Below are 24,605 nucleotides of genomic sequence, written 5' to 3'. Positions count from 1 at the left end.
CTAATGAATTTATCCTCTGCAGCAGAGGTAACTCTGGGTCTTCCATTCTTGTGGTGGTCCTCATGAGAGCCAGTTTCATCATAGCGCTTGATGGTTTTTGCGACTGCACTTGAAGAAACTTTCAAAGTTCTTGAAATGTTCCGTATTGACTGACCTTCATGTCTTAAAGTAATGATGGGCTGTTGTTTCTCTTTGTTTATTTGAGCTGTTCTTGCCATAATATGGACGGTCTTTTACCAAATAGGGCTATCTTCTGTATACCCCCCCTACCTTGTCACAACACATCTGATTGGCTCAAACACATTAAGAAAGAAAGAAATTCCATTATTTTGTTTTATATCGATGTGCAAAGTGGGATTTGAGTGGGAACGTCCGAGTCAGTGTCATTTGTATCAGGAAAAACAACTCCAATCCATTAGATTCACTTCTATTTTAATCAGTCTATAAAATAGGCTGTCATTCAAACCAATAGTACAAAGGCCATGTAATAACTTACAGACATATTACAAAATCCAGGTTTCTCCTAAAATTTTGAAAAGTACAAACATCTTTATACAAAACAGCAAAACTACATAGTATTGCACAATCTTTTTTATTTTATCTTCAAAGTACAAAGGTATCAATCGGCTAGAGACAAATAATAAAACAGAATAAATTAATTACATTTTATTAATCATTATTCTTTTAAAATTACAGCACATAAATAAGGATAAACTCTACATACTTAAATTAGCCATTAGTTCATAGCGTGCATTTCTCTAAAAACATAGAACATCTCGATGGAAAACAAAAAAGCTCTTATTCACCATGTGATGCTGAATAGCTGCTTAAAAAATAAATAAGTGCATTTCCATGGTCACCTTTTGCCCTATGGGACTTTTTACATGGACCAGCATGAAGGGTAACTTCAAGAAAAGAGGCTTCCCCTCCTTTCAGTTTAAAAACAAACCAGGAAGAATATACAGCACATTGAAAATATACATGGAGTAATTAGAGGTTTAAAATAGTTAAGATTCATACAGATTAAAAAAAATATTTTCATTTTTTGGCAGGATGAACTCTAGTAACATACACACAAACTTTGCCCTCATAAATGCTGGGACAGACCTCATCTGAAGTCATGCGTACACATCACATGCGTGTTGGGTAACACACACATACAAATAGAACTAGTCAGATTACTATGGTTACAGGGGGGAGGTTTCCCCTAGGTACAGATCTAGGATCAGCTTCCCCTCCCCTAATCCTAACCTTTACCATTAGTGGGGAAAGTGCAAAACTGACCCAAAATCAGCATCTAGGGGCTTTTCACCCTACACCATTACGACCCAGTACCACCAATATTGAGACAGACTGAATTGCTGAGTAACTGACTGACTGATAGACTGACTATCCATCCCCAAATCTCTCAGACAGTCTAGTTCTTCACAGATGTGATGTCTTACATGTAGTATGACTCCGAACAGATGTAGGGTTAGGTTAGTTGAACAGATGTAGGGTTAGGTTAGTTGAACAGATGTAGGGTTAGGTTAGCTAAACAGATGTAGGGTTAGGTTAGTTTAACAGATGTAGGGTTAGGTTAGCTGAACAGATGTAGGGTTAGTTTAGCTGAACAGATGTAGAGTTAGGTTAGTTGAACAGATGTAGGGTTAGGTTAGCTGAACAGATGTAGGGTTAGGTTAGCTGAACAGATGTAGGGTTAGTTTAGCTGAACAGATGTAGGATTAGGTTAGTTGAACATATGTAGGGTTAGGTTAGTTGAACATATGTAGGGTTAGGTTAGTTGAACAGATGTAGGGTTAGGTTAGCTGAACAGATGTACGGTTAGGTTAGCTGAACAGATGTAGGGTTAGGTTAGCTAAACAGATGTAGGGTTAGGTTAGCTAAACAGATGTAGGGTTAGATTAGCTGAACAGATGGAGTTTCTATGTAGGACATCTGTTTTCCTGAGTGGGGCAAGGGAGAGTATATCAGAGAAAAGAGAGTATACTGATGAACCTAAAATCATCCTCCCTACTGGATATCTTTTTCTGGTTGAACACAGTAGAAAAATTAAGAATACAGTACCAGTCAAAGGTTTGGACACCTAAATACAGTGGAGCATTTATTTGGGCTGCAATCTGAGGTGCAGTTAACTCTAATGAACTTATCCTTTGCAGCAGAGGTAACTCTGGGTCTTCCTTTCCTGTGGCGGTCCTCATGAGAGCCAGTTTAATCATAGCACTTAATGGTTTTTGTGACTGCACGTGAAGAAACTTTCAAAGCTCTTGCAATTTTCCAGATTGACTGACCTTCATGTCTTTAAAGTAAAGATGGCCTGTCGTTTCTCTTTGCTTATTTGAGCTGTTCTTGCCATAATATAGACTTGGTCTTTTACCAAATAGGGCTATCTTCTGTATACCCCCCCCCCACCATGTCACAACACAACTGATTGGCTCAAATGCATTAAGAAGGAAAGAAATTCCACAAATTATCTATTAAGAATGCATACCTGTTAATTGAAATGCATTCCAGGTGACTACCTCATGAAGCTGGTTGAGAGAATGCCAAGTGTGTACAAAGCTGTCATCAAGGCAAAGGGTGGCTACTTTGAGGAATATAAAATATATTTTGATTTCTTTAACACTTTTTTGGTTACTACATGATTCCATATGTGTTATTTCATAGTTTTGATGTCTTCACTATTATTCTACAATGTAGAAAATAGTAAAAATAAAGAAAAACCCTGGAATGAGTAGGTGTGTCCAAACTTTTGACTGGTACCTTTTGAAATCATTAGACTTAAGCCATTGCTCCCTCTTTCTTGAAGCCCCTCCCATTTCCCTTGAAGCCCCTCCCATCTCTTCACTTCTCAATGAGGCCTGCCTCCTTGATCTTGGTGTAGAAGAACTTCTCTAGCAGGTTGGCACACTTGTAGTACTCGCTCTCTGGCGGATTGTACTCGCGACAGTTGGTGAAGATGCGCTGCATGTCGGCCATGAAGAGCTTCCGCGTGGTGTAGTACCTGCTCTTCAGACGCTCCGACATCGTCTTCAGGTCTGGAGATAATCACACAGCACAACATGTAGGTAACTATCCCAGAGAGGAAGAGGCGAAGCAAGAGGGTTTACTCCGCCCAAAATCAAATCAAATAAATAAGACGCTCTATGCATATTCAGCGTAGCATCTCACTCTCCGTTGAATACAGACATTGACGTCAACACCCCTCATTGAATATTTTAAAAAGTATTCATATAAATAGAGGAATAGGTGGGAGCTTGACAGCCCGCTGTTCCGCTCTGGACAAGGAATCCCATTGTTAGGATGGAAAGTATTCACACCTCTTGACTTTTCACATTTTGTTGTGTAACTGGACACAATACCCCATAATGTCAAAGTGGAATTATGTTTTTAGAAATGTTTACAAATTAATAAAAAATGAAAAGCTGAAATGTCTTGCGTCAATAAGTATTCAACCCCTTTGGTATGGCAAGCCTAAATAAGTTCAGGAGTAAAATATTTCTCAACAAGTCACATAATAAGTTGCATGAACTAATAACAATAGTGTTTAACATGACTTTTGAATGACTACCTCATCTCTGTACCCTACACATACAATTACCTGCAAGGTCCCTCAGCCGAGCAGTGAATTTCAGACACAGATTCAACCACAAAGACCAGGGAAGTTTTCCAATGCCTCGCAAAGAAGGGAACCTATTGGTAGATCGGTAAAAATTGAATATCCCTTTGAGCATGGTGAAGTTATTAATTAAACTTTGGATGGTGTATCAATACACCCAGTCACTACAAATATACAGGTGTCTTTCCTAACTCCGTTGCCGGAGAGGATGGAAACTGCTCAGGGAATTCACCATGAGGCCAATGGTGACTTTAAAACAGTTAGAGTTTAACGTCTGTGATAGGAGAAAACTGAGGATGGATCAACAACTTTGTAGTTACTCTACAATACTAACCTAATTGACAGAGTTAAAATAAGGAAGCCTGTACAGAATACAAATATTCCAAAACATGCATCCTGTTTGCAACAAGGCACTGAAGTAATACTGCAAAAAATGTGGCAAAGCAATTAACTTTTTGTCCTGAATACAAAGTGTTACGTTTGGGGCAAATCCAATACAACACATTACTGAGTACCACACTCCATATTTTCAAGCATGTGTATGCTTGTTATCGTTACGGACTGGGGAGTTTTTCAGGAAAAAATATACAGTGGGGAAAAAAAGTATTTAGTCAGTCACCAATTGTGCAAGTTCTCCCACTTAAAAAGATGAGAGAGGCCTGTAATTTTCATCATAGGTACACGTCAACTATGACAGACAAATTGAGGGGAAAAAATCCAGAAAATCACATTGTAGGATTTTTAATGAATTTATTTGCAAATTATGGTGGAAAATAAGTATTTGGTCACCTACAAACAAGCAAGATTTCTGGCTCTCACAGACCTGTAACTTCTTCTTTAAGAGGCTCCTCTGTCCTCCACTCGTTACCTGTATTAATGGCACCTGTTTGAACTTGTTATCAGTATAAAAGACACCTGTCCACAACCTCAAACAGTCACACTCCAAACTCCACTATGGCCAAGACCAAAGAGCTGTCAAAGGACACCAGAAACAAAATTGTAGACCTGCACCAGGCTGGGAAGACTGAATCTGCAATAGGTAAGCAGCTTGGTTTGAAGAAATCAACTGTGGGAGCAATTATTAGGAAATGGAAGACATACAAGACCACTGATAATCTCCCTCGATCTGGGGCTCCACGCAAGATCTCACCCCGTGGGGTCAAAATGATCACAAGAACGGTGAGCAAAAATCCCAGAACCACACGGGGGGACCTAGTGAATGACCTGCAGAGAGCTGGGACCAAAGTAACAAAGCCTACCATCAGTAACACACTACGCCGCCAGGGACTCAAATCCTGCAGCGCCAGACGTGTCCCCCTGCTTAAACCAGTACATGTCCAGGCCCGTCTGAAGTTTGCTAGAGTGCATTTGGATGATCCAGAAGAGGATTGGGAGAATGTCATATGGTCAGATGAAACCAAAATAGAACTTTTTGGTAAAAACTCAACTCGTCGTGTTTGGAGGACAAAGAATGCTGAGTTGCATCCAAAGAACACCATACCTACTGTGAAGCATGGGGGTGGAAACATCATGCTTTGGGGCTGTTTTTCTGCAAAGGGACCAGGACGACTGATCCGTGTAAAGGAAAGAATGAATGGCGCCATGTATCGTGAGATTTCGAGTGAAAACCTCCTTCCATCAGCAAGGGCATTGAAGATGAAACGTGGCTGGGTCTTTCAGCATGACAATGATCCCAAACACCCCGCCCGGGCAACGAAGGAGTGGCTTCGTAAGAAGCATTTCAAGGTCCTGGAGTGGCCTAGCCAGTCTCCAGATCTCAACCCCATAGAAAATCTTTGGAGGGAGTTGAAAGTCCGTGTTGCCCAGCGACAGCCCCAAAACATTACTGCTCTAGAGGAGATCTGCATGGAGAAATGGGCCAAAATACCAGCAACAGTGTGTGAAAACCTTGTGAAGACTTACAGAAAACGTTTGACCTGTGTCATTGCCAACAAAGGGTATATAACAAAGTATTGAGAAACTTTTGTTATTGACCAAATACTTATTTTCCACCATAATTTGCAAATAAATTCATAAAAAATCATACAATGTGATTTTCTGGAGAAAAAAAATCTCATTTTGTCTGTCATAGTTGACGTGTACCTATGATGAAAATTACAGGCCTCTCTCATCTTTTTAAGTGGGAGAACTTGCACAATTGGTGGCTGACTAAATACTTTTTTCCCCCACTGTATATACGGACTGGAGCTAACCACAGGCAAAATCCTAGTGGAAACCTGGTTCAGTCTGCTTTCTACCAGACACTAGGAGATGAATTCACCTTTCAGCAGGACAATAACCTAAAACACAAGGCCAAATCTACACTGGAGTTGCTTACCAAGAAGACAGTGAATGTTCCTGAGTGGCCGACCTGAAAATGGTTGTCAAGCAATGATCAACAACCAATTTGACAGAGCTTGAAGAATTGTTTTAAGAATAATGGGAAAATGTTGCATAATCCAGGTGTGGAAAGCTCTAAGAGATTTACCCAGAAATACTCACAGCTGTAATCACTGCCAAAGGTGCTTCTATAAGGATTGATTCAGGGGTGTGAATACTTATGTAAATGAGATATTTCTATATGTCATTTTCAATGGACAGGAAAAGGTGCAATGCTCGCTCACCATAAAAAATGTGTAGTTTTATTAGACAAGTTTAAAAGATTGACGTTTCGGCCTTCAATGGCCTTCTTGTGGTCCTCTGTAGCTCAGCTGGTAGAGCACGGCACTTGTAACGCCAGGGTAGTGGGTTCGATCCCCGGGACCACCCATACACAAAAATGTATGCACGCATGACTGTAAGTCGCTTTGGATAAAAGCGTCTGCTAAATGGCATATTATTATTATTATATTCTTCAATAAATTAGCAAACACTTTGTCATTATGGGGTATTGTGTGTAGATGGGTGAGAAAAAAATATATTGAATCCATTTTGAATTCAGGCTGTAACACAACAAAATGTGGAACAAGTCAAGCGGTATGAATACTTTCTGAAGACATTGTATCTGACTCAATTCAACCATCCATATTTGTTTGCTTACAAGTTATGTATGGCTATATTCCTTCCCCTGAAGAGTTGACCCATCCACAGATGTGTTCCATACGTAATGCCATACATACCCATGGGGAAGCGGATGACTTGGTAGTAGCCAGGAGCCTCAGTCTTCTTCACTGGTTCCATGAACGGCCAGGCATTCTGGTGACTCTATAACACATAACACATAGTGAGAAACCTGTGTGTGTGGGGCTACGAGTTGGTGTGTGTGCATTTGAGAGTGAGTGAGTGGGTGATTGCATGCATGTGTGCGTGCGTGTGAGCGAGAGAGAGTGAGTTTGCATGCATGTGTATGTGCGTGTCCCTCACCTTAACGTGTTGTAGGATGGTCTTCAGGGTGCTGTACAGCTGATCTGGATCCTTCAGCTCTTTCCTGGGATCACAACAGGAAACAGGACGTTGATATCACCTCATTTTCTGTCAGAGTTACCATGACGATGACAGTGGTAGCTCACTGGCCAAGCTTTCGAAGGAAAACTTAAAAGCCCTTACATTTGTTTTACTGAAAGAATCACTCACCCTTTGCCCACCGGTTTCCATCCAGTTTCTCCTGGTGACAAAAAAGAGTTGAGTTAAACTAGAGACACTGTCCACACACTTCTTTACTACCCCACTTCACTGCTACCTCTTTGGAGATGTGCCTTTAACTGTGTCCCAAATGGCACCATATTCCCTATATAGTGCCCTACGTTTGACCAGGGCCCATACAGTGGGGAAAAAAAGTATTTAGTCAGCCACCAATTGTGCAAGTTCTCCCACTTAAAAATATGAGAGAGGCCTGTAATTTCCATCATAGGTACACGTCAACTATGACAGACAAATTGAGAAAAAAAAATCCAGAAAATCACATTGTAGGATTTTGAATGAATTTATTTGCAAATTATGGTGGAAAATAAGTATTTGGTCACCTACAAACAAGCAAGATTTCTGGCTCTCACAGACCTGTAACTTCTTCTTTAAGAGGCTCCTCTGTCCTCCACTCGTTACCTGTATTAATGGCACCTGTTTGAACTTGTTATCAGTATAAAAGACACCTGTCCACAACCTCAAACAGTCACACTCCAAACTCCACTATGTCCAAGACCAAAGAGCTGTCAAAGGACACCATAAACAAAATTGTAGACCTGCACCAGGCTGGGAAGACTGAATCTGCAATAGGTAAGCAGCTTGGTTTGAAGAAATCAACTGTGGGAGCAATTATTAGGAAATGGAAGACATACAAGACCACTGATAATCTCCCTCGATCTGGGGCTCCACGCAAGATCTCACCCCGTGGGGTCAAAATGATCACAAGAACGGTGAGCAAAAATCCCAGAACCACACGGGGGGACCTAGTGAATGACCTGCAGAGAGCTGGGACCAAAGTAACAAAGCCTACCATCAGTAACACACTACGCCGCCAGGGACTCAAATCCTGCAGCGCCAGACGTGTCCCCCTGCTTAAACCAGTACATGTCCAGGCCCGTCTGAAGTTTGCTAGAGTGCATTTGGATGATCCAGAAGAGGATTGGGAGAATGTCATATGGTCAGATGAAACCAAAATATAACTTTTTGGTAAAAACTCAACTCGTCGTGTTTGGAGGACAAAGAATGCTGAGTTGCATCCAAAGAACACCATACCTACTGTGAAGCATGGGGGTGGAAACATCATGCTTTGGGGCTGTTTTTCTGCAAAGGGACCTGGACGACTGATCCGTGTAAAGGAAAGAATGAATGGGGCCATGTATCGTGAGATTTTGAGTGAAAACCTCCTTCCATCAGCAAGGGTATTGAAGATGAAACGTGGCTGGGACTTTCAGCATGACAATGATCCCAAACACACCGCCCGGGCAACGAAGGAGTGGCTTCGTAAGAAGCATTTCAAGGTCCTGGAGTGGCCTAGCCAGTCTCCAGATCTCAACCCCATAGAAAATCTTTGGAGGGAGTTGAAAGTCCGTGTTGCCCAGCGACAGCCCCAAAACATCACTGCTCTAGAGGAGATCTGCATGTAGGAATGGGCCAAAATACCAGCAACAGTGTGTGAAAACCTTGTGAAGACTTACGGAAAACGTTTGACCTGTGTCATTGCCAACAAAGGGTATATAACAAAGTATTGAGAAACTTTTGTTATTGACCAAATACTTATTTTCCACCATAATTTGCAAATAAATTCATTAAAAATCCTACAATGTGATTTTCTGGATTTTTCTTCTCATTTTGTCTGTCATAGTTGACGTGTACCTATGATGAAAATTACAGGCCTCTCTCATCTTTTTAAGTGGGGGAACTTGCACAATTGGTGGCTGACTAAATACTTTTTTCCCCCACTGTATGTAGGGAATAGGGTGCCATTTGGGACGCATCCTTTGAACCTATGCTGAAGGTAGACTTATATAATGAGAGGAGGAGAAACGTACGTATTCCAGGAATGCTCTCGATGGGAATCTGTCGAACTCCTTCCTTAAAACAGGAAAGTCCTGGGTAGACCTTTCTGATCTGAGCCTGCTTTCTCTCTATCAGTTTCTTTATGATCTGAAAGAGGGAGGGAGGGAGAGAGAGGGAGCGATAGCGGAAGGGAGAGAGACAGAAAGAGAGAGAGAGAACTTAGGTAACTCAATTTATTATACAAATAGACGTTGTAGGCACACACACACACCTCCTTCTGCTTCTTGATAATGACAGAAAACTCAGTGTAAGGGATGCTGGGGTTGAGCTCACAGCCCATCAGCGTCGCTCCCTCATAGTCTTTGATGTAGCCCAGATACTTGGCCTTGGGAACCTTGATGTCTTTAGAGAAGCCCTGAGACACAGAGAGATAGATGGAGAGAGAGAGACAGAGAAAGAGAGAGATGTAAGAATGGTCAATTTTTGCAAAGACCCCCAGTTTCTTGATGTTTCACAATACATTGCAAGATAACCAATGCCATTTTCTGATCTTTTTAAGAAGCCAATCATGTACTGACCTGCTTTTTGAAGTAGCCAATGGCGTACTCGTCTGCGTAGGTGAGGAAGTTGAGGATGTCATGCTTGATGTGGTACTCCTTCAGATGGTTCATCAGGTGAGTGCCGTATCCCTTTAAACAATAGGTAGGGGTCAAAGGTCAAAACTGACCAATCAAGAAGCGTGAGGCACTGAGCCCAATGGCAGTACAATAAATATCAGTCATATCAGTTAATACCAACAGAAACGTGACCAGAAAAGGAACTGTAGCCTGGTCCCAGAACTGTTTGTCTGTTTGTGTATAGCCAAGTCCTATGGTCACTGTCATGTCAAACATGACCATAGGAGTTGGAAAGACAGCACAAACAGATCTGGGACCAGGCTAGAAGAGCTGCAGACTCATACCTTGACCTGCTCGTTGGAGGTGACGGCACAGAACACGATCTCTGTGAAGCCCTGCGAGGGGAACATCCTGAAGCAGATCCCTCCGATCACACGGCCATCTTTGATCAGCGACAGAGTCTTGTGCTTCCTGTTTGGAAAGGAAGTGAACAGTTCCAATTTTCTCATTCACCTCAACATTGATGTCATAGTTAAAAATATATGGAAAATAGAAATCAAACTGGATGGTCTTCAGAAATAGATTGGAGGGGTTACGGGTAGCGGAAAGATAGGCTTGAAAACAAACAAAAGATAACTATTGTAAAATAGATTGTGTCCGTAAAATGTATATAGTATGTATAAGCTGGAAGTAGAAGCCTAAGTGTTGTTGTTCACTAGTTTACTCCAATTAGTGGAGGGGTGGTAGAGTTAGGGGAAAATAATAAAGGAAAATATATTTTTTAAGATGTGTGTGTGTGTATATACAGTGGAGAAAAAAAGTATTTAGTCAGCCACCAATTGTGCAAGTTCTCCCACTTAAAAAGATGAGAGAGGCCTGTAATTTTCATCATAGGTACACGTCAACTATGACAGACAAAATGAGAAAAAAAATCCAGAAAATCACATTGTAGGATTTTTTATGAATTTATTTGCAAATTATGGTGGAAAATAAGTATTTGGTCAATAACAAAAGTTTCTCAATACTTTGTTATATACCCTTTGTTGGCAATGACACAGGTCAAACGTTTTCTGTAAGTCTTCACAAGGTTTTCACACACTGTTGCTGGTATTTTGGCCCATTCCTCCATGCAGATCTCCTCTAGAGCAGTGATGTTTTGGGGCTGTTGCTGGGCAACACGGACTTTCAACTCCCTCCAAAGATTTTCTATGGGGTTGAGATCTGGAGACTGGCTAGGCCACTCCAGGACCTTGAAATGCTTCTTACGAAGCCACTCCTTCGTTGCCCGGGCGGTGTGTTTGGGATCATTGTCATGCTGAAAGACCCAGCCACGTTTCATCTTCAATGCCCTTGCTGATGGAAGGAGGTTTTCACTCAAAATCTCACGATACATGGCCCCATTCATTCTTTCCTTTACACGGATCAGTCGTCCTGGTCCCTTTGCAGAAAAACAGCCCCAAAGCATGATGTTTCCACCCCCATGCTTCACAGTAGGTATGGTGTTCTTTGGATGCAACTCAGCATTCTTTGTCCTCCAAACACGACGAGTTGAGTTTTTACCAAAAAGTTCTATTTTGGTTTCATCTGACCATATGACATTCTCCCAATCCTCTTCTGGATCATCCAAATGCACTCTAGCAAACTTCAGACGGGCCTGGACATGTACTGGCTTAAGCAGGGGGACACGTCTGGCACTGCAGGATTTGAGTCCCTGGCGGCATAGTGTGTTACTGATGGTTGGCTTTGTTACTTTGGTCCCAGCTCTCTGCAGGTCATTCACTAGGTCCCCCCGTGTGGTTCTGCACCGTTCTTGTGATCATTTTGACCCCACGGGGTGAGATCTTGCGTGGAGCCCCAGATCGAGGGAGATTATCAGTGGTCTTGTATGTCTTCCATTTCCTAATAATTGCTCCCACAGTTGATTTCTTCAAACCAAGCTGCTTACCTATTGCAGATTCAGTCTTCCCAGCCTGGTGCAGGTCTACAATTTTGTTTCTGGTGTCCTTTGACAGCTCTTTGGTCTTGGCCATAGTGGAGTTTGGAGTGTGACTGTTTGAGGTTGTGGACAGGTGTCTTTTATACTGATAACAAGTTCAAACAGGTGCCATTAATACAGGTAACGAGTGGAGGACAGAGGAGCCTCTTAAAGAAGAAGTTACAGGTCTGTGAGAGCCAGAAATCTTGCTTGTTTGTAGGTGACCAAATACTTATTTTCCACCATAATTTGCAAATAAATTCATTACAAATCCTACAATGTGATTTTCTGGAAAAAAAATTCTCAATTTGTCTGTCATAGTTGACGTGTACCTATGATGAAAATTACAGGCCTCTCTCATCTTTTTAAGTGGGAGAACTTGCACAATTGGTGGCTGACTAAATACTTTTTTTCCCCACTGTATATACTACCAGTCAAAGGTTTGGACACACCTACTCATTCAAGGGTTTTTCTGTATTTTTTACATTGTAGAATAATAGTGAAGACATCAAAACTATGAAATAACACATATGGAATCATGTAGTAACCAAAAAAGTGTTATACAAATCAAAATATATTTTATATTTGAGATTCTTCAAATAGCCATCCTGTGCCTTGATGATAGCTTTGCACACGCTTGGCATTCTCTCAACCAGCTTCATGAGGTAGTCACCTGGAATGCATTTCAAGTAACAGGTGTGCCTTCTTAAAAGTTAATTTGTGGAATTTCTTTCCTTCTTAATGCATTTGAGCCAATCAGTTGTGTTGTGACAAGGTAGAGGGGTATACAGGAGATAGCCCTATTTGGTAAAAGACCAAGTCCATATTATGGCAAGAACAGCTCAAATAAGCAAAGAGAAACGACAGTCCATCAATACTTTAAGACATGAAGGTCAGTCAATCTGGAAAATGTCAAGAACTTTAAAGGTTTCTTCAAGTGCAGTCGCAAAAACTATCAAGCGCTATGATGAAACTGGCTCTCATGAGGATCGACACAGCAATGGAAGACCCAGAGTTAAGTTCAATAGAGTTACCAGTCTGGAGTCCAAATTTGAGATTTTTGGTTCCAACCACTGTGTCTTTGTGAAACGTGGTGTGGGTGAATGGATAATCTCTGCATGTGTATTTCCCACCGTAAAGCATGGAGAAGGAGGTGTTATGGTGTGGGGGTGCTTTGCTGGTGACACTGTCTGTGATTTATTTAGAATTCAAGGCACACTTAACCAGCATGGTTACCACAGCATTCTGCAACGATACACCATCCGATCTGGTTTGGGCTTAGTGGGCCTATCATTTCTTTTTCAACAGGACAATGACCAAACACACCTCCAGGTTGTGTAAGGGCTATTTTACCAAGAAGGAGAGCGATGGAGTGCTGCATCAGATGACCTGGCCTCCACAATACCCCAACCTCAACCCAATTGAGATGGTTTGGGATGAGTCGGACGGCAGAGTGAAGGAAAAGCAGCCAACAAGTGCTCAGCATATGTTTTTATTTATTTTTATTTAACCTTTATTTAACTAGGCAAGTCAGTTAAGAACAAATTATTATTTACAATGACGGCCTACACCGGCCAAACCCGGACGACGCTGGGCCAATTGTGCGCTGCCCTATGGGACTCCCAATCACGGCCGGTTGTGATACAGCCTGGAATCGAACCAGGGGGTCTGTAGTGACGCCTCAAGCACTGAGATGCAGTGCCTTAGACCGCTGCGCCACTCGCTGCATCACTTGATGTCTTAACTATTATTCTACAATGTAGAAAATAGTCAAAAAATAAATAAAGAAAAACCCTTGAATGAGTAGGTGTGTCCAAACTTTTTCTTTATTTTTACTATTTTCGACATTGTGGAATAATAGTGAAGACATCAAAATTATGTCTTGAAGGAGTTCCCACTTATGCTGAGCACTTGTTGGCTGCTTTTACTTCACTCTGTGGTCCAACTCATCCCAAACCATCTCAATTGGGTTGAGGTCAATTGGTTTCTTGCATGTTAACATCAGAAGCCTCCTCCCTAAGTTTGAGTTATTCACTGCGTTAGCACACTTCGCCAACCCTGATGTTCTAGCAGTGTCTGAATCCTGCCTTAGGAAGGCCACCAAAAATTCAGAAATGTCCATCCCCAACTACAACATTTTCCGTCTAGATAGAACTGCCAAAGGGGGCGGAGTTGCAATCTACTGTAGAGATCTATCATACTATCCAGGTCTGTGCCCAAACAGTTTGAGCTTCTACTTCAAAAAATCCACCTTTCCAGAAATAAGTCTCTCACTGTTGCCGCTTGCTACAGACCGCCCTCAGCCCCCAGCTGTGCCCTGGACACCATATGTGAATTGATTGCCCCCCGTCTATCCTCAGAGTTCGTACTGCTTGGTGACCTAAACTGGGATATGCTTAACACCCCGTCCGTCCTACAATCTAAACTAGATGCCCTCAATCTCACACAATTTATCAAGGAACCTACCAGGTACAACCCTAAATCCGTAAACATGGGCACCCTCATAGATATCATCCTGACTAATTTACCCACTAAATAACGCTCCCTAAAACACTTTAGCGAGCAGACCTTTCTAATTGACCTGGCCTGGGTATCCTGGATGGATATTGACCTCATTCCGTCAGTAGAGGATGCCTGGTTGTTCTTTAAAAGTGCTTTCCTCTCCATCTTAAATAAGCATGCCCCATTAAAAAAATTCAGAACTAAGAACAGATATACCCCCTGGTTCACCCCAGACTTGACTGCCCTTGACCAGCACAAAAACATCCTGTGGCGTACTGCATTAGCATCGAACAGCCCCTGCGATATGCAACTTTTCAGGGAAGTCAGGAACCAATATACACAATCAGTTAGGAAAGCAAAGGCTAGCTTTTTCAAGCAGAAATGTGCATCCTGTAGCACTAACTCCAAAAAGTTTTGGGACACTCAAGTCCATGGAGAATAAGAGCACCTCCTCCCAGCTGCCCACTGCACTGAGGCTAGGAAACACTGTCACCACCGATAAATCTACGATAATCGAGATTTTCAACAAGCATTTTGCTACGGCTGGCCATGCTTTCCACCTGGCTACCCCTACCCCGGCCACCAGCTCTGCACCCTCTGCTGCAACTTGTCCATGTCCCCCCGCTTCTCCTTCACCCAAATTCAGACAACTGATGTTCTGAAAGAGCTGCAAAATCTGGACCCCTATAAATCAGCTGGGCTAGACAATCTGGACCCTTTCTTTCTAAAATTAGCCGCCGAAATTGTCGCAACCCCTATTACTAGCCTTTTCAACCTCTCTTTCGAATCGTCTGAAACCTATATCCATCCTGCCCTACCTTTTGAAAGTATTTGAAAGCCAAGTTAACAAACAGATCACCGACTATTTCGAATCCCACCGTACCTTCTCTGCTATGCAATCTGGTTTCCGAGCTGGTCATGGGTGCACCTCAGCTACGCTCAAGGTCCTAAACGATATTATAACCGCGATCGATAAAAGACAGTACTGTGTAGCCGTCTTCATCAACCTGGCCAAGGCTTTCGACTCTGTCAACCACCACATTCTTATTGGCAGACTAAATAGCCTTGGTTTCTCAAATGACTGCCTCGCCTGGATCACCAACTACTTCTCAGATAGAGTTCAATGTGTCAAATCGGAGGGCCTGTTGTCTGGACCTCTGGCAGTCTCTATGGGGGTGCCACAGGGTTCAATTCTCGGGCCGACTCTATTCTCTGTGTATATCAATGATGTCGCTCTTGCTGCTGGTGACTCTCAGATCCACCTCTACGCAGACGACACCATTTTGTATACATCTTCATTGGACACTGTGTTAACAAACCTCCAAACGAGCTTCAATGCCATACAACACTCCTTCTGTAGCCTCCAACTGCTCTTAAATGCTAGTAAAACTAAATCCATGTTCTTCAATCGAACACTGCTTGCACCCGCCCGCCCGACAAGAATCACTACACTCGGCGGGTCTGACTTAGGATATGTGGACAACTACAAATACCTAGGTGTCTGGTTAGACCGTAAACTCTCCTTCCAGACTCACATTAAGCATCTCCAATCCAAAGTTAAATCTAGAATTGGCTTTCAATTTCGCAACAAAGCCTCCTTCACTCATGCTGCCAAACATGCCCTCGTAAAACTGACTATCCTACCGATCCTTGACTTCGGCGATGTCATTTACAAAATAGCCTCCAACACTCTACTCAGCAAATTGGATGTAGTCTATCACAGTTCCATCAGTTTTGTCACCAAAGCCCCATATACTACCCACCATTGTGACCTGTACACTCTCGTTGGCTGGCCCTCACTACATATTCGTCGCCAAACCCACTGGCTCCAGGTCATCTATAAATCACTGCTAGGCAAATCCCCGCCTTATCTTAGCTCATTGGTCACCATAGCAACACCCACCCGTAGTATGCGTTCCAGCAGGTATATCGCACTAGTCATCCCCAAAGCCAACACCTCCTTTGGCCGCCATTCCTTCCAGTTCTCTGCTGCCAAAGACTGGAACGAAATGCAAAAACCTCTGAAGCTGGAGACTCTTATCTCCCTCACTAACTTTAAGCATCAGTTGTCAGAGCAGCTTACCGATCACTGCACCTGTACAAAGCCCATCTGTAATTAGCCCATCCAACTACATCATCCCCATATTGTTATTTATTTTGCTCATTTGCACCCCAGTATCTCTATTTGCACATCATCTTCTGCACATCTATCACTCCAGTGTTAATACTAAATTGTTATTATTTTGCACTATGGCCTATTTATTGCCTTACCTCCATAACTTACTACATTTGCACACACTGTATATAGATTTTCTATTGTGTTTCTCTATTGTGTTTTTGACTGTATGTTTGTTTATCCCATATGTAACTCTGTGTTGTTGTTGTTTTTATCGCACTGCTTAGCTTTATCTTGGCCAGGTCGCAGTTATAAATGAGAACTTGTTCTCAACTGGCTTACCTGGTTAAATAAAGGTGAAATTAACAATTATTATTTTTTAAAAGGTTGGGAGTTTGTGGAGGCCAGGTCATCTGATGCAGCACTCCATCACTCTCCTTCTTGGTCAAATAGCCCTTATACAGCCTGGAGGTGTGTTTTGGGTCATTGTCCTGTTGAAAAACTAATAAAATTCCCACTAAGCGCAAACCAGATGGGATGGCGTATTGCTGCAGAATGCTGCGGTAGCCATGCTGGTTAAGTGTGCCTTGAATTCTAAATAAATCACTGACAGTGTCACCAGCAAAGCACCCCCACACCATCACACCTCCTCCTCCATGCTTCAGGGTGGGAAACACACATGCGGAGATTATACGTTCACCTACTCTGCGTCTCACAAAGACACGGCGGTTGGAACCAAAAATCTCCAATTTGGACTCCAGACCAAAGGACAGATTTCCACCGGTCTAATGTCCATTGCTCATTTTTCTTGGTCCAAGCAGGTCTCTTCTTATTATTGGTGTCATTTAGTAGTGGTTTCTATGCAGCAATTCAACCATGAAGGCCTGATTCACACAGTCTCCTCTGAACAGTTGATGTTGAGATGTGTCTGTTACTTGAACTCTGTGAAGCATTTATTTGGGCTGCAATCTGAGGTGCAGTTAACTCTAATGAACTTATCCTCTGCAGCAGAGGTAACTCTTCCTTTCCTGTGGTGGCCCTCATGAGAGCCAGTTTCATCATAGCGCTTGATGGTTTTTGCGACTGCGCTTGAAGAAACTTTCAAAGTTCTTGACATTTTCCAGATTGACTGACCCACATGTCTTAAAGTAATGATGGACTGTCGTTTCTCTTTGCTTATTTGAGCTGTCTTGCCATAATATGGACTTGGTCTTTTACCAAATAGGGCTATCTTCTGTATACCCCCCCTACCTTGTCACAACACAACTGATTGGCTCAAACGCATTAAGGAGGAAAGAAATTCCACAAATTAATTTTTAACAAGGCACACCTAATAATTGAAATGCATTCCAGGTGACTACCTCATGAAGCTGGTTGAGAGAATGCCAAGAGTGTGAAAAGCTGTCTTCAAGGCAAAGGATGGCTACTTTGAAGAATCTCAAATATAAAATATTTAGATTTGTTAAACACTTTTTTGGTTACGACATGATTCCATGTGTTATTTCATAGTTTTGATGTCTTCACTATTATTCTACAATGTAGAAAATAGTAAAAATAAAGAAAAACCCTGGAATGAGTAGGTGTGTCCAAACTTTTGACAGTCAAAAGTTTGGACACACCTACTCATTTGTGCTACAAAGTTGGGAATATTTTTCTCTATGGTGGTCAGTCAGTCAGGGTAGAACTCTATGGTAACACTCACGGGTCGAAGACGAGGCGTGTGATGTACTCTTTGGGCATGCGAGGCAGCTGGTGAGAGAAGACATTCTGGAGGCCCACCAGCCACATGAGGATCCTCTTGTTGGGCTTCTGGTTGAGGGAGTTCCCAATGACATGGAACTCTATCACCCCCCTCCTCTCCTCCAGGCGGGCCGCCTCATCACGGGCTGAGTGGGCCGACAGCAGACTGGTCTGGGGGTGGGGAGGGGGAGGGGGATGACGTCAGCCTTCCTCATCATCATCATCAAGTCCTATTACAGCACTCATTTTGATTTAGCAGTGTCCTTATATTTGTCCCATCATCATCATTATCGTCAGCAGCAGCAGTAGCTTCACCATCATCATCACCTTCAAACCTCAATACTGCCTCTAAAACATTGACTTACTGGGGGGTTCTAAACTGCAAGTCAAACATACAATCTAATATCCACTAACTGATTTTTAACTGAGATGGAATAGAGAGTGTTAAGTGATGAAAGTATTGTTGACTAAGTGTTGGACTGAAGTAAAGGAAGTATTGATGATATGTGTTGGACTCAAGTGATGGAAGTATTGATGACTACATATTGGACTGATTGAGGCCTAGATACAATCAGATCAAGTGTTAACCGGTGATAACAGACAGCCGCATAGCGGATGTTTTGGTGGTGTTGGAGGTGAAACTGCGTTGGAGCCGTCATATCAGTGAGCAGCTGCTCTTGCGATCATTGTCACAAAGCCACACCCACCCCACTCGAGTTAGAAGTTCAGAACGAGAAAGTGTAGGCTATATAGAAATAATTACGCTCAAATTGAAAAATCATTAAACAAAATTATTAGGATTTCAATCATCCTAATCAGGTGTATATTACATCTCACATTCCAGCACAGAAGGTTGGTGGCACCTTAATTGGGGAGAACGGGCTCGTGGTAATAACTGGAGTGGAATTTGTGGAATGGTATTAAATACATCAAACACATGGTTTCCAGGTGTTTGATGCCATTCCATTTGCTCTGTTCTGGACATTATTATGAGCTGTCCTCCCCTCAGCAGCCTCTTGTGCATTCCAGTGGTCAAACTTGTAAACAAGGCTACATGGGATTTCTCTTAATGCGACTCCGTGCAGCCAATGGCAATGTCTGCTTTAGGTATAATGCTAGGAGCCACCTGTGGATTTGACAGCTCTAACACAGTTCTCCTCAGACACCGCCAAAACAACCGCTATAAGGATGTCAGCTAAAGCGGATCTGATTGAATAGAGTTTGATGTTACCTCTGGTCCCAGCATGGAGGCAGGGTCGGTGATGGTTGCCATGACTTCGTTGATGAGTTCCATGGGGATGTCCCCGACAATCCTGAGCTTCTTAGTCTCCTCATGGGGGAGGGGCTCTGATGGCTTCCGCTTCTGCCCACCTACACAGGTTTATCATATGTCAAGTTGCCCCTAGAAACTGATCTAAAGAGAGATTTGACCCCTAATGGTTAAGATTAAAATTTGTGGAGGCTAAGCTGATCCTAGATCTGTGCGTAGAACCTGTTGTGTTTACCTGGACTGGGTTCCAGAGCAGAGGCGGTCTTCCTGGCAGGACTGACACTGCCACAGCTGGATGGGTCCACTGCTACTGGGCTGGTGCTGTAGTACAGAGGCCTGGCCACCGGGGGCGCACTGATCACTGTCATTATACACAGGTGAGCTCATCAGATTACTTTAGCAATGGAGAGTAGCACTCATCATATTAATCACATCACAACTTTCCCAACTTCAACTTTTTGAAGCAAGGTAAAACTCAAAGTGAGATTGTGTTGGACAAGCTGGCTAAAGGTCAGGTGTGTTTTACCTGTATGGATGGGGATCGGTCCTCCTGAGGATCCAGCCAGGAAGTCTTCACTCCAGATGGGAGAGCTGTGACTGTACACCTCTTCCTCTAACATGGACAGGAATCTATGGCACACAGATATCATCATCACACCTACTGTAGACACAGACTAGGAATCCTCCTCTACCTCATGCGTGTGTACGTGTGTGTGTGTGTGTGAAGAATGTGTGTCTTACTTGGGGAAGTGTGTGAGGATGAGAGTGCGTTTCTCTGGGGGTAGCTTATCCTTCTCCTGCCTGGCCTGCTCTAGCAGCTGTTTCCTCATTACAGTGAAGACGGAGCGCAGCAGGGTCCGACCAAAGATCTGGGTCGTCTCGTACCGCGGCAGACTGTCACAGAACTGGGGGACGTTGCAGTAGCACAGCCATCTGGGGGAAAACATACCACAAAAATGTGGGTTTGATTCTAGGTTATATAATGGTGATAGAATTTGCATGAAATGTACGCATCATCTATTGGTATGAAGAGAAAATTCATCAACTCTAGGAGGACAGTGTATCTGTTGGTACCAAGTTATGGCTACCCTATGTTTAAGTGTTTGAGAAAACACTGGGCACCCCCCATAACATGCTGACCACACCACCTGCGTTGCGTGTGCGAGCGTTGCTAAATAAATGTATACATACATATTATTCAATAATTTAATCCAAACTGCTTGCGCGCGTCAACGAGCATCTGCGTAGCCAGGCGCTAAAATAGAATCTGTTGAACTTGGTTCTATTTTAGATGCTTGACGCGCTTCAAGTCCCACCTCTCCCATCTCGTCATTGGTTTTTAGGTGCATATACCCACGTTGGTGATTGAAAGATGAACTAGGTCCACACTCCAGTCCAGTTGGTTGCGTTAATGCCCCTTAAAATTGGTTGCCAACCACCATATAAAATCCACAGAAGAAGGAGAAGAAGAGATTACTAGAAACAAACTAGGTTTCCCCTTTTATCTGTGGACTAATTGTCAAAGTAGTGAACACATAATTTTGTGTGACTCAAAATGGGTCAAAATTCTACAAAGATCCAGAAAAAAAAGGACCTAGTACATTTTAGATAAAACAACAACACAATGTTTATATCCCAGGACAAATTACCTAGCAACAGCAAGCTAGCTAGCTAAATGTCCATGAATCTTTCATATCTGTTTCGACCTTTCCCCAAATTAATATAGTTGGTTCGTTTTGATATTTAAACCTGAGTGTCCTGATCACGTCTGGTGTGGATGGACAAAATCTACATGTGTTGGATGGCGTGCCTGGTGTAGTCAGCATGTAAGCATTAAGAACTTTAAGCCAGCCCACAGTGTGGTCAGTGCATTAGGAATAAACATGTCATTACTGTGAACGCATCATCAAAGCGCGCCTGCCAGAAGTTGCAATCGTATCATCAAAGGGCTCCTGCTACCTGGTGTAGTTGACTTTGTACCCGGCGGCATCATCAGCAGGCGCCCGCTGTCGTCTCTGTGAGGGTGTCTCCAGCTGCCAGTAGTTGATCTGGTTGAGGAACATCTTGGCCAGCTCCACGATGGTCTGACGCTCCTTGGAGGGAAGATGGCTGAACTTGTACTGGACAAAGTTATTCACCCCCTGTTGAAGTGACACAGAGATCATGTAAGCAAAATATAATGTGTACATCTTGTGTAAGTGTGATCTGAATTTTTATTTTTCTGCTAGGCTTGTGTGTGTACACTTGCCTGTTCGATGCTAGGTTTCTCAAACGGAGGACTCTCCTGTGCCTCCACCACAGGTTTGCCCATCTGTAGGATGCATTTCCTCAACAGCTGAAGAAGAAGAAGAAGAAGAAGAAGAAGAAGAAGAAGAAGAAGAAGAAGAAGAAGAAGAAGAAGAAGAAGAAGAAGGAAATTGATGCACTGAAAGTAATGTGTTGTTGACATGTTGAGCTGTGGCCTACCTTGAAGAGGGAGAAGTAGACTTGTTTGGTGTCAGCGTCCTCCTCTTTGTGGACACATGTGTTCAGATACTCCACGTCCAGGGCAATACCCAGAAGCCTGTTCATCTCCTCCTCTGAGACGTTCTCCAGGTGGGTCACATGATCACCTGAAAAGGAGAGACAGTGAGAGAAAGAGAGAGCGAGAGAGAGAAGGCAGACTTTTGTTTTGATGACCAATGTGCCCCTGAAAACCTGTTACCTCCTTATTACCTGGATTTCTAGAACATTCCACCTGCCTATATCATGCCCTTACACCCACATCTCACTCTCCTGCCTGCCTGCCTGCCTTCAGGGCACACTGCATGCTCTCTGTCCCCCCCCCCCCCTCTTCCTCTGGTACACGTGGCAGTGGCACCGCATCCCCATGTCCCCCCTCTGACCCTCTCTCCCCCTCAGGTACACAGGGCAACCCCTCCTAACGTCTCCTCTCTCAACCCTCCCCCTCAACCCTCTCTCCCCGTAGTCTTACCCAGTGTGTGAGAGCAGCTACGGCAGGGCTCCTGAAGGTTGACAGTGTTGGGCTGCTGGTCCGTACTGGGTGGTGTGGGAGGGGGGTTCTGGCTCTTCCAGCTGTTACACTTACAGGCCCCCTCAGCCTACAGCACAGGGTTGCAAGGGTTAGAAACACACATACACACACACATGTTTAGAAACATAATGTAATAGGAAAAATCCCATTGAACTTCTCTGATATATGCACAAGTTGACAAAGACAGACAGCTTGGCTACAAAGTGGCATAGCTAGGCAATGCCTGGTGGGACTGCCCTCTCTCTCACTACAACTCTTAGCTGGAGCCGAGCTGTGCACAGGGACATGAGCCAAGGCACAACAACAAACTCTGCACCCAGCAGCTGTCACCCTGTCAAAACAAAGACACTCTCTCTCCCTGCAGATGATATATAACTGCAATAAATACTTTCTATTTACCACGGTGCGCTGACAGACCGCAAAAATACACTGTCACTATTCCAGTGGGGTGAATTACGCCCCGTACACTCCCCTTGCTTGAGGCATTACTCACCAAGGCATTATGCTCGCTAACCTGAATTTGTCAAAGAGCCAAGAGAATGTTTACAGTCCACTCCCGCCTAGAAATAAATATTTTTACATTGTAATAGTAAATATAGGAGCGCCAGACTGATCATTTAGCCGTTTTTTTCCTGATGTTTATTTCCAATAGGATCATTTTGCATAACTAGAGCATGAGGGATATGAAAAAATGCAAGCGCAGCAATGGCTTCCTTTGCTGCGCTTGCATTTTGGTAGCACTGCAAACCAATAAGCATCTGATACACAATCCACTTGCAAAACATTACAAAATGTAGAATTGCTAAATAATGTAATAATGGACGACTTAAAACTACCTTGCAAGATGAATAAACTCCGAGCTTCTCCAGTTTTTTCGGGCGCGGGGAGGAGCGGAGCTGCGCCTTCTTCACGGCGATTCGTGCCGAACCTACCGTGGCGCCCGAACCCTCCGTTCCCCCGGCTCCCGGAGCCGCAGGCGCCGATCCCGCTGCACCGATGGCCGGGGAGCCCTGCTGAATCCCTGCGCTCCCGGACATCCTCGAGACCGAACGGGATCCCCGACCCTGGAATTAAATTGTTTAGGTGTCCTGTTCTCTATTCCACAACTGGAGAATCAGACATGGCGCTGATCCGTTTTTTTGTAATAGCTCAATGCGCTGATCCTTATTTTTTATTTGTCATTGTAGGTCCGTTTTTCCTCCACTAGGGGAGACAAAATGGGTATTCCAGAGAGTATGCATGGCCAGGGGTTCCCAGACTTTTTTTGATATCAATTTATATTAATTGGGGCTTTGACAGTCAATTATAAATCAGTTTTACAGCACTTTTGACAGTAGGTCAATCTGAAGGAAGTATGGTTTGAGGTGACTGAAATGCATAAGAAAGGTATTAGGAAGTTCAGAAGATCATCAGGGAATAGTTTTGTATGATTTTCTGTGTAGGAAAGAACATTGATGATGTTCTTTCCCCCCGTCTGATTTAGTGCCTGTTCTTATCCACTATATGTTATAATGAGTCCTACACAGGCTTGTGTGCATAGAGCCCCAAAGTGGACGTGTCATAATAACCATAAAATATAGTGGTCGAACAGAGAAATGGTTCCAATAGTCTTTTCACCATTCATTTTTACTATAGGGGATTTTAGAAACACTTAAAATAAGGGCTGTGTTTGTGTAGGCTTACCCTGGTGTGACGTTTTGATAAGCATGCCAATCTCTCTTGGACAAGGTTACTTACCAATACATTCGGCTCTATTTACTCTCAGATTTAAAAATGCTAACTTCCATAAAAAGTAGACATCATGCAAAACTACAAATCCCTGCAAGCTCCTGCACGTCATCTCTAGCTGACACTTTTGCTAACAGGTATTGTTTCAATTTAAAACTTGCACAAGACAGTTCACAGAATTGTCCATTTAAAGAAATGTAGCCAATTGATTCATTACTACATTTAGATAACATTAGATAGTTCATCCAGAGATTCTTACCTTTGCCTCGATTAGGCAGTATCGTCCAGATCATCATGGCATTTGTAGTTCTTTATGATAGCCACTTTAGCAGCCAATTAGCATTTATTTCCTTTATTTCTTTTTTTTTGGGGGGGGGGGGGGGGGGTGGTAAATTCAGGCGAATATATTAATACAAGTACTTCTTGTCCTAGAGAGATTTTCACAGTTATCAAAACGTAGAGGGATACAGAAGAAACATATGTGTTCCTCAGTCTTATCTTTCAGTGATGGGTCATAATATTGAGCTTAAACTGTTCAAAAGATAGAACTACATTTGTATGAAGAAAACAGAAACCACTCTGTTTA

At 43.0% G+C, this 24,605-nt stretch overlaps 1 protein-coding gene across 1 annotated transcript; it reads right to left on the bottom strand.

Moving 5' to 3' along the window:
• Window positions 1-1,047: 1,047 nt before the first annotated feature.
• On the bottom strand, window positions 1,048-23,447 carry LOC311126286 (histone acetyltransferase KAT2B). The gene is made up of 18 exons (XM_084200296.1): window positions 23,128-23,447; window positions 22,232-22,358; window positions 21,724-21,869; window positions 21,506-21,592; window positions 21,217-21,398; window positions 19,999-20,190; window positions 19,784-19,887; window positions 19,493-19,618; window positions 19,219-19,358; window positions 17,950-18,158; window positions 9,999-10,125; window positions 9,616-9,726; window positions 9,309-9,452; window positions 9,070-9,184; window positions 7,193-7,223; window positions 6,983-7,046; window positions 6,739-6,823; window positions 1,048-3,038 (listed from the first exon to the last, which is right to left on the bottom strand). The coding sequence occupies exons 1-18, from the start codon at window positions 23,326-23,328 to the stop codon at window positions 2,845-2,847; spliced, it is 2,385 nt and encodes a 794-aa protein (XP_084056422.1). The 5' UTR covers window positions 23,329-23,447; the 3' UTR covers window positions 1,048-2,844.
• Between the last annotated feature and the right edge of the window lie 1,158 nt (window positions 23,448-24,605).

Source organism: Coregonus lavaretus, assembly GCF_964263955.1.
Source record: "Coregonus lavaretus genome assembly, contig: HAP1_SCAFFOLD_1339, whole genome shotgun sequence".
NCBI classification, from domain to species: domain Eukaryota; kingdom Metazoa; phylum Chordata; class Actinopteri; order Salmoniformes; family Salmonidae; genus Coregonus; species Coregonus lavaretus.
Note: the sequence above shows the minus strand (reverse complement) of the source record. Positions and strands in the feature narration are given on the sequence as shown.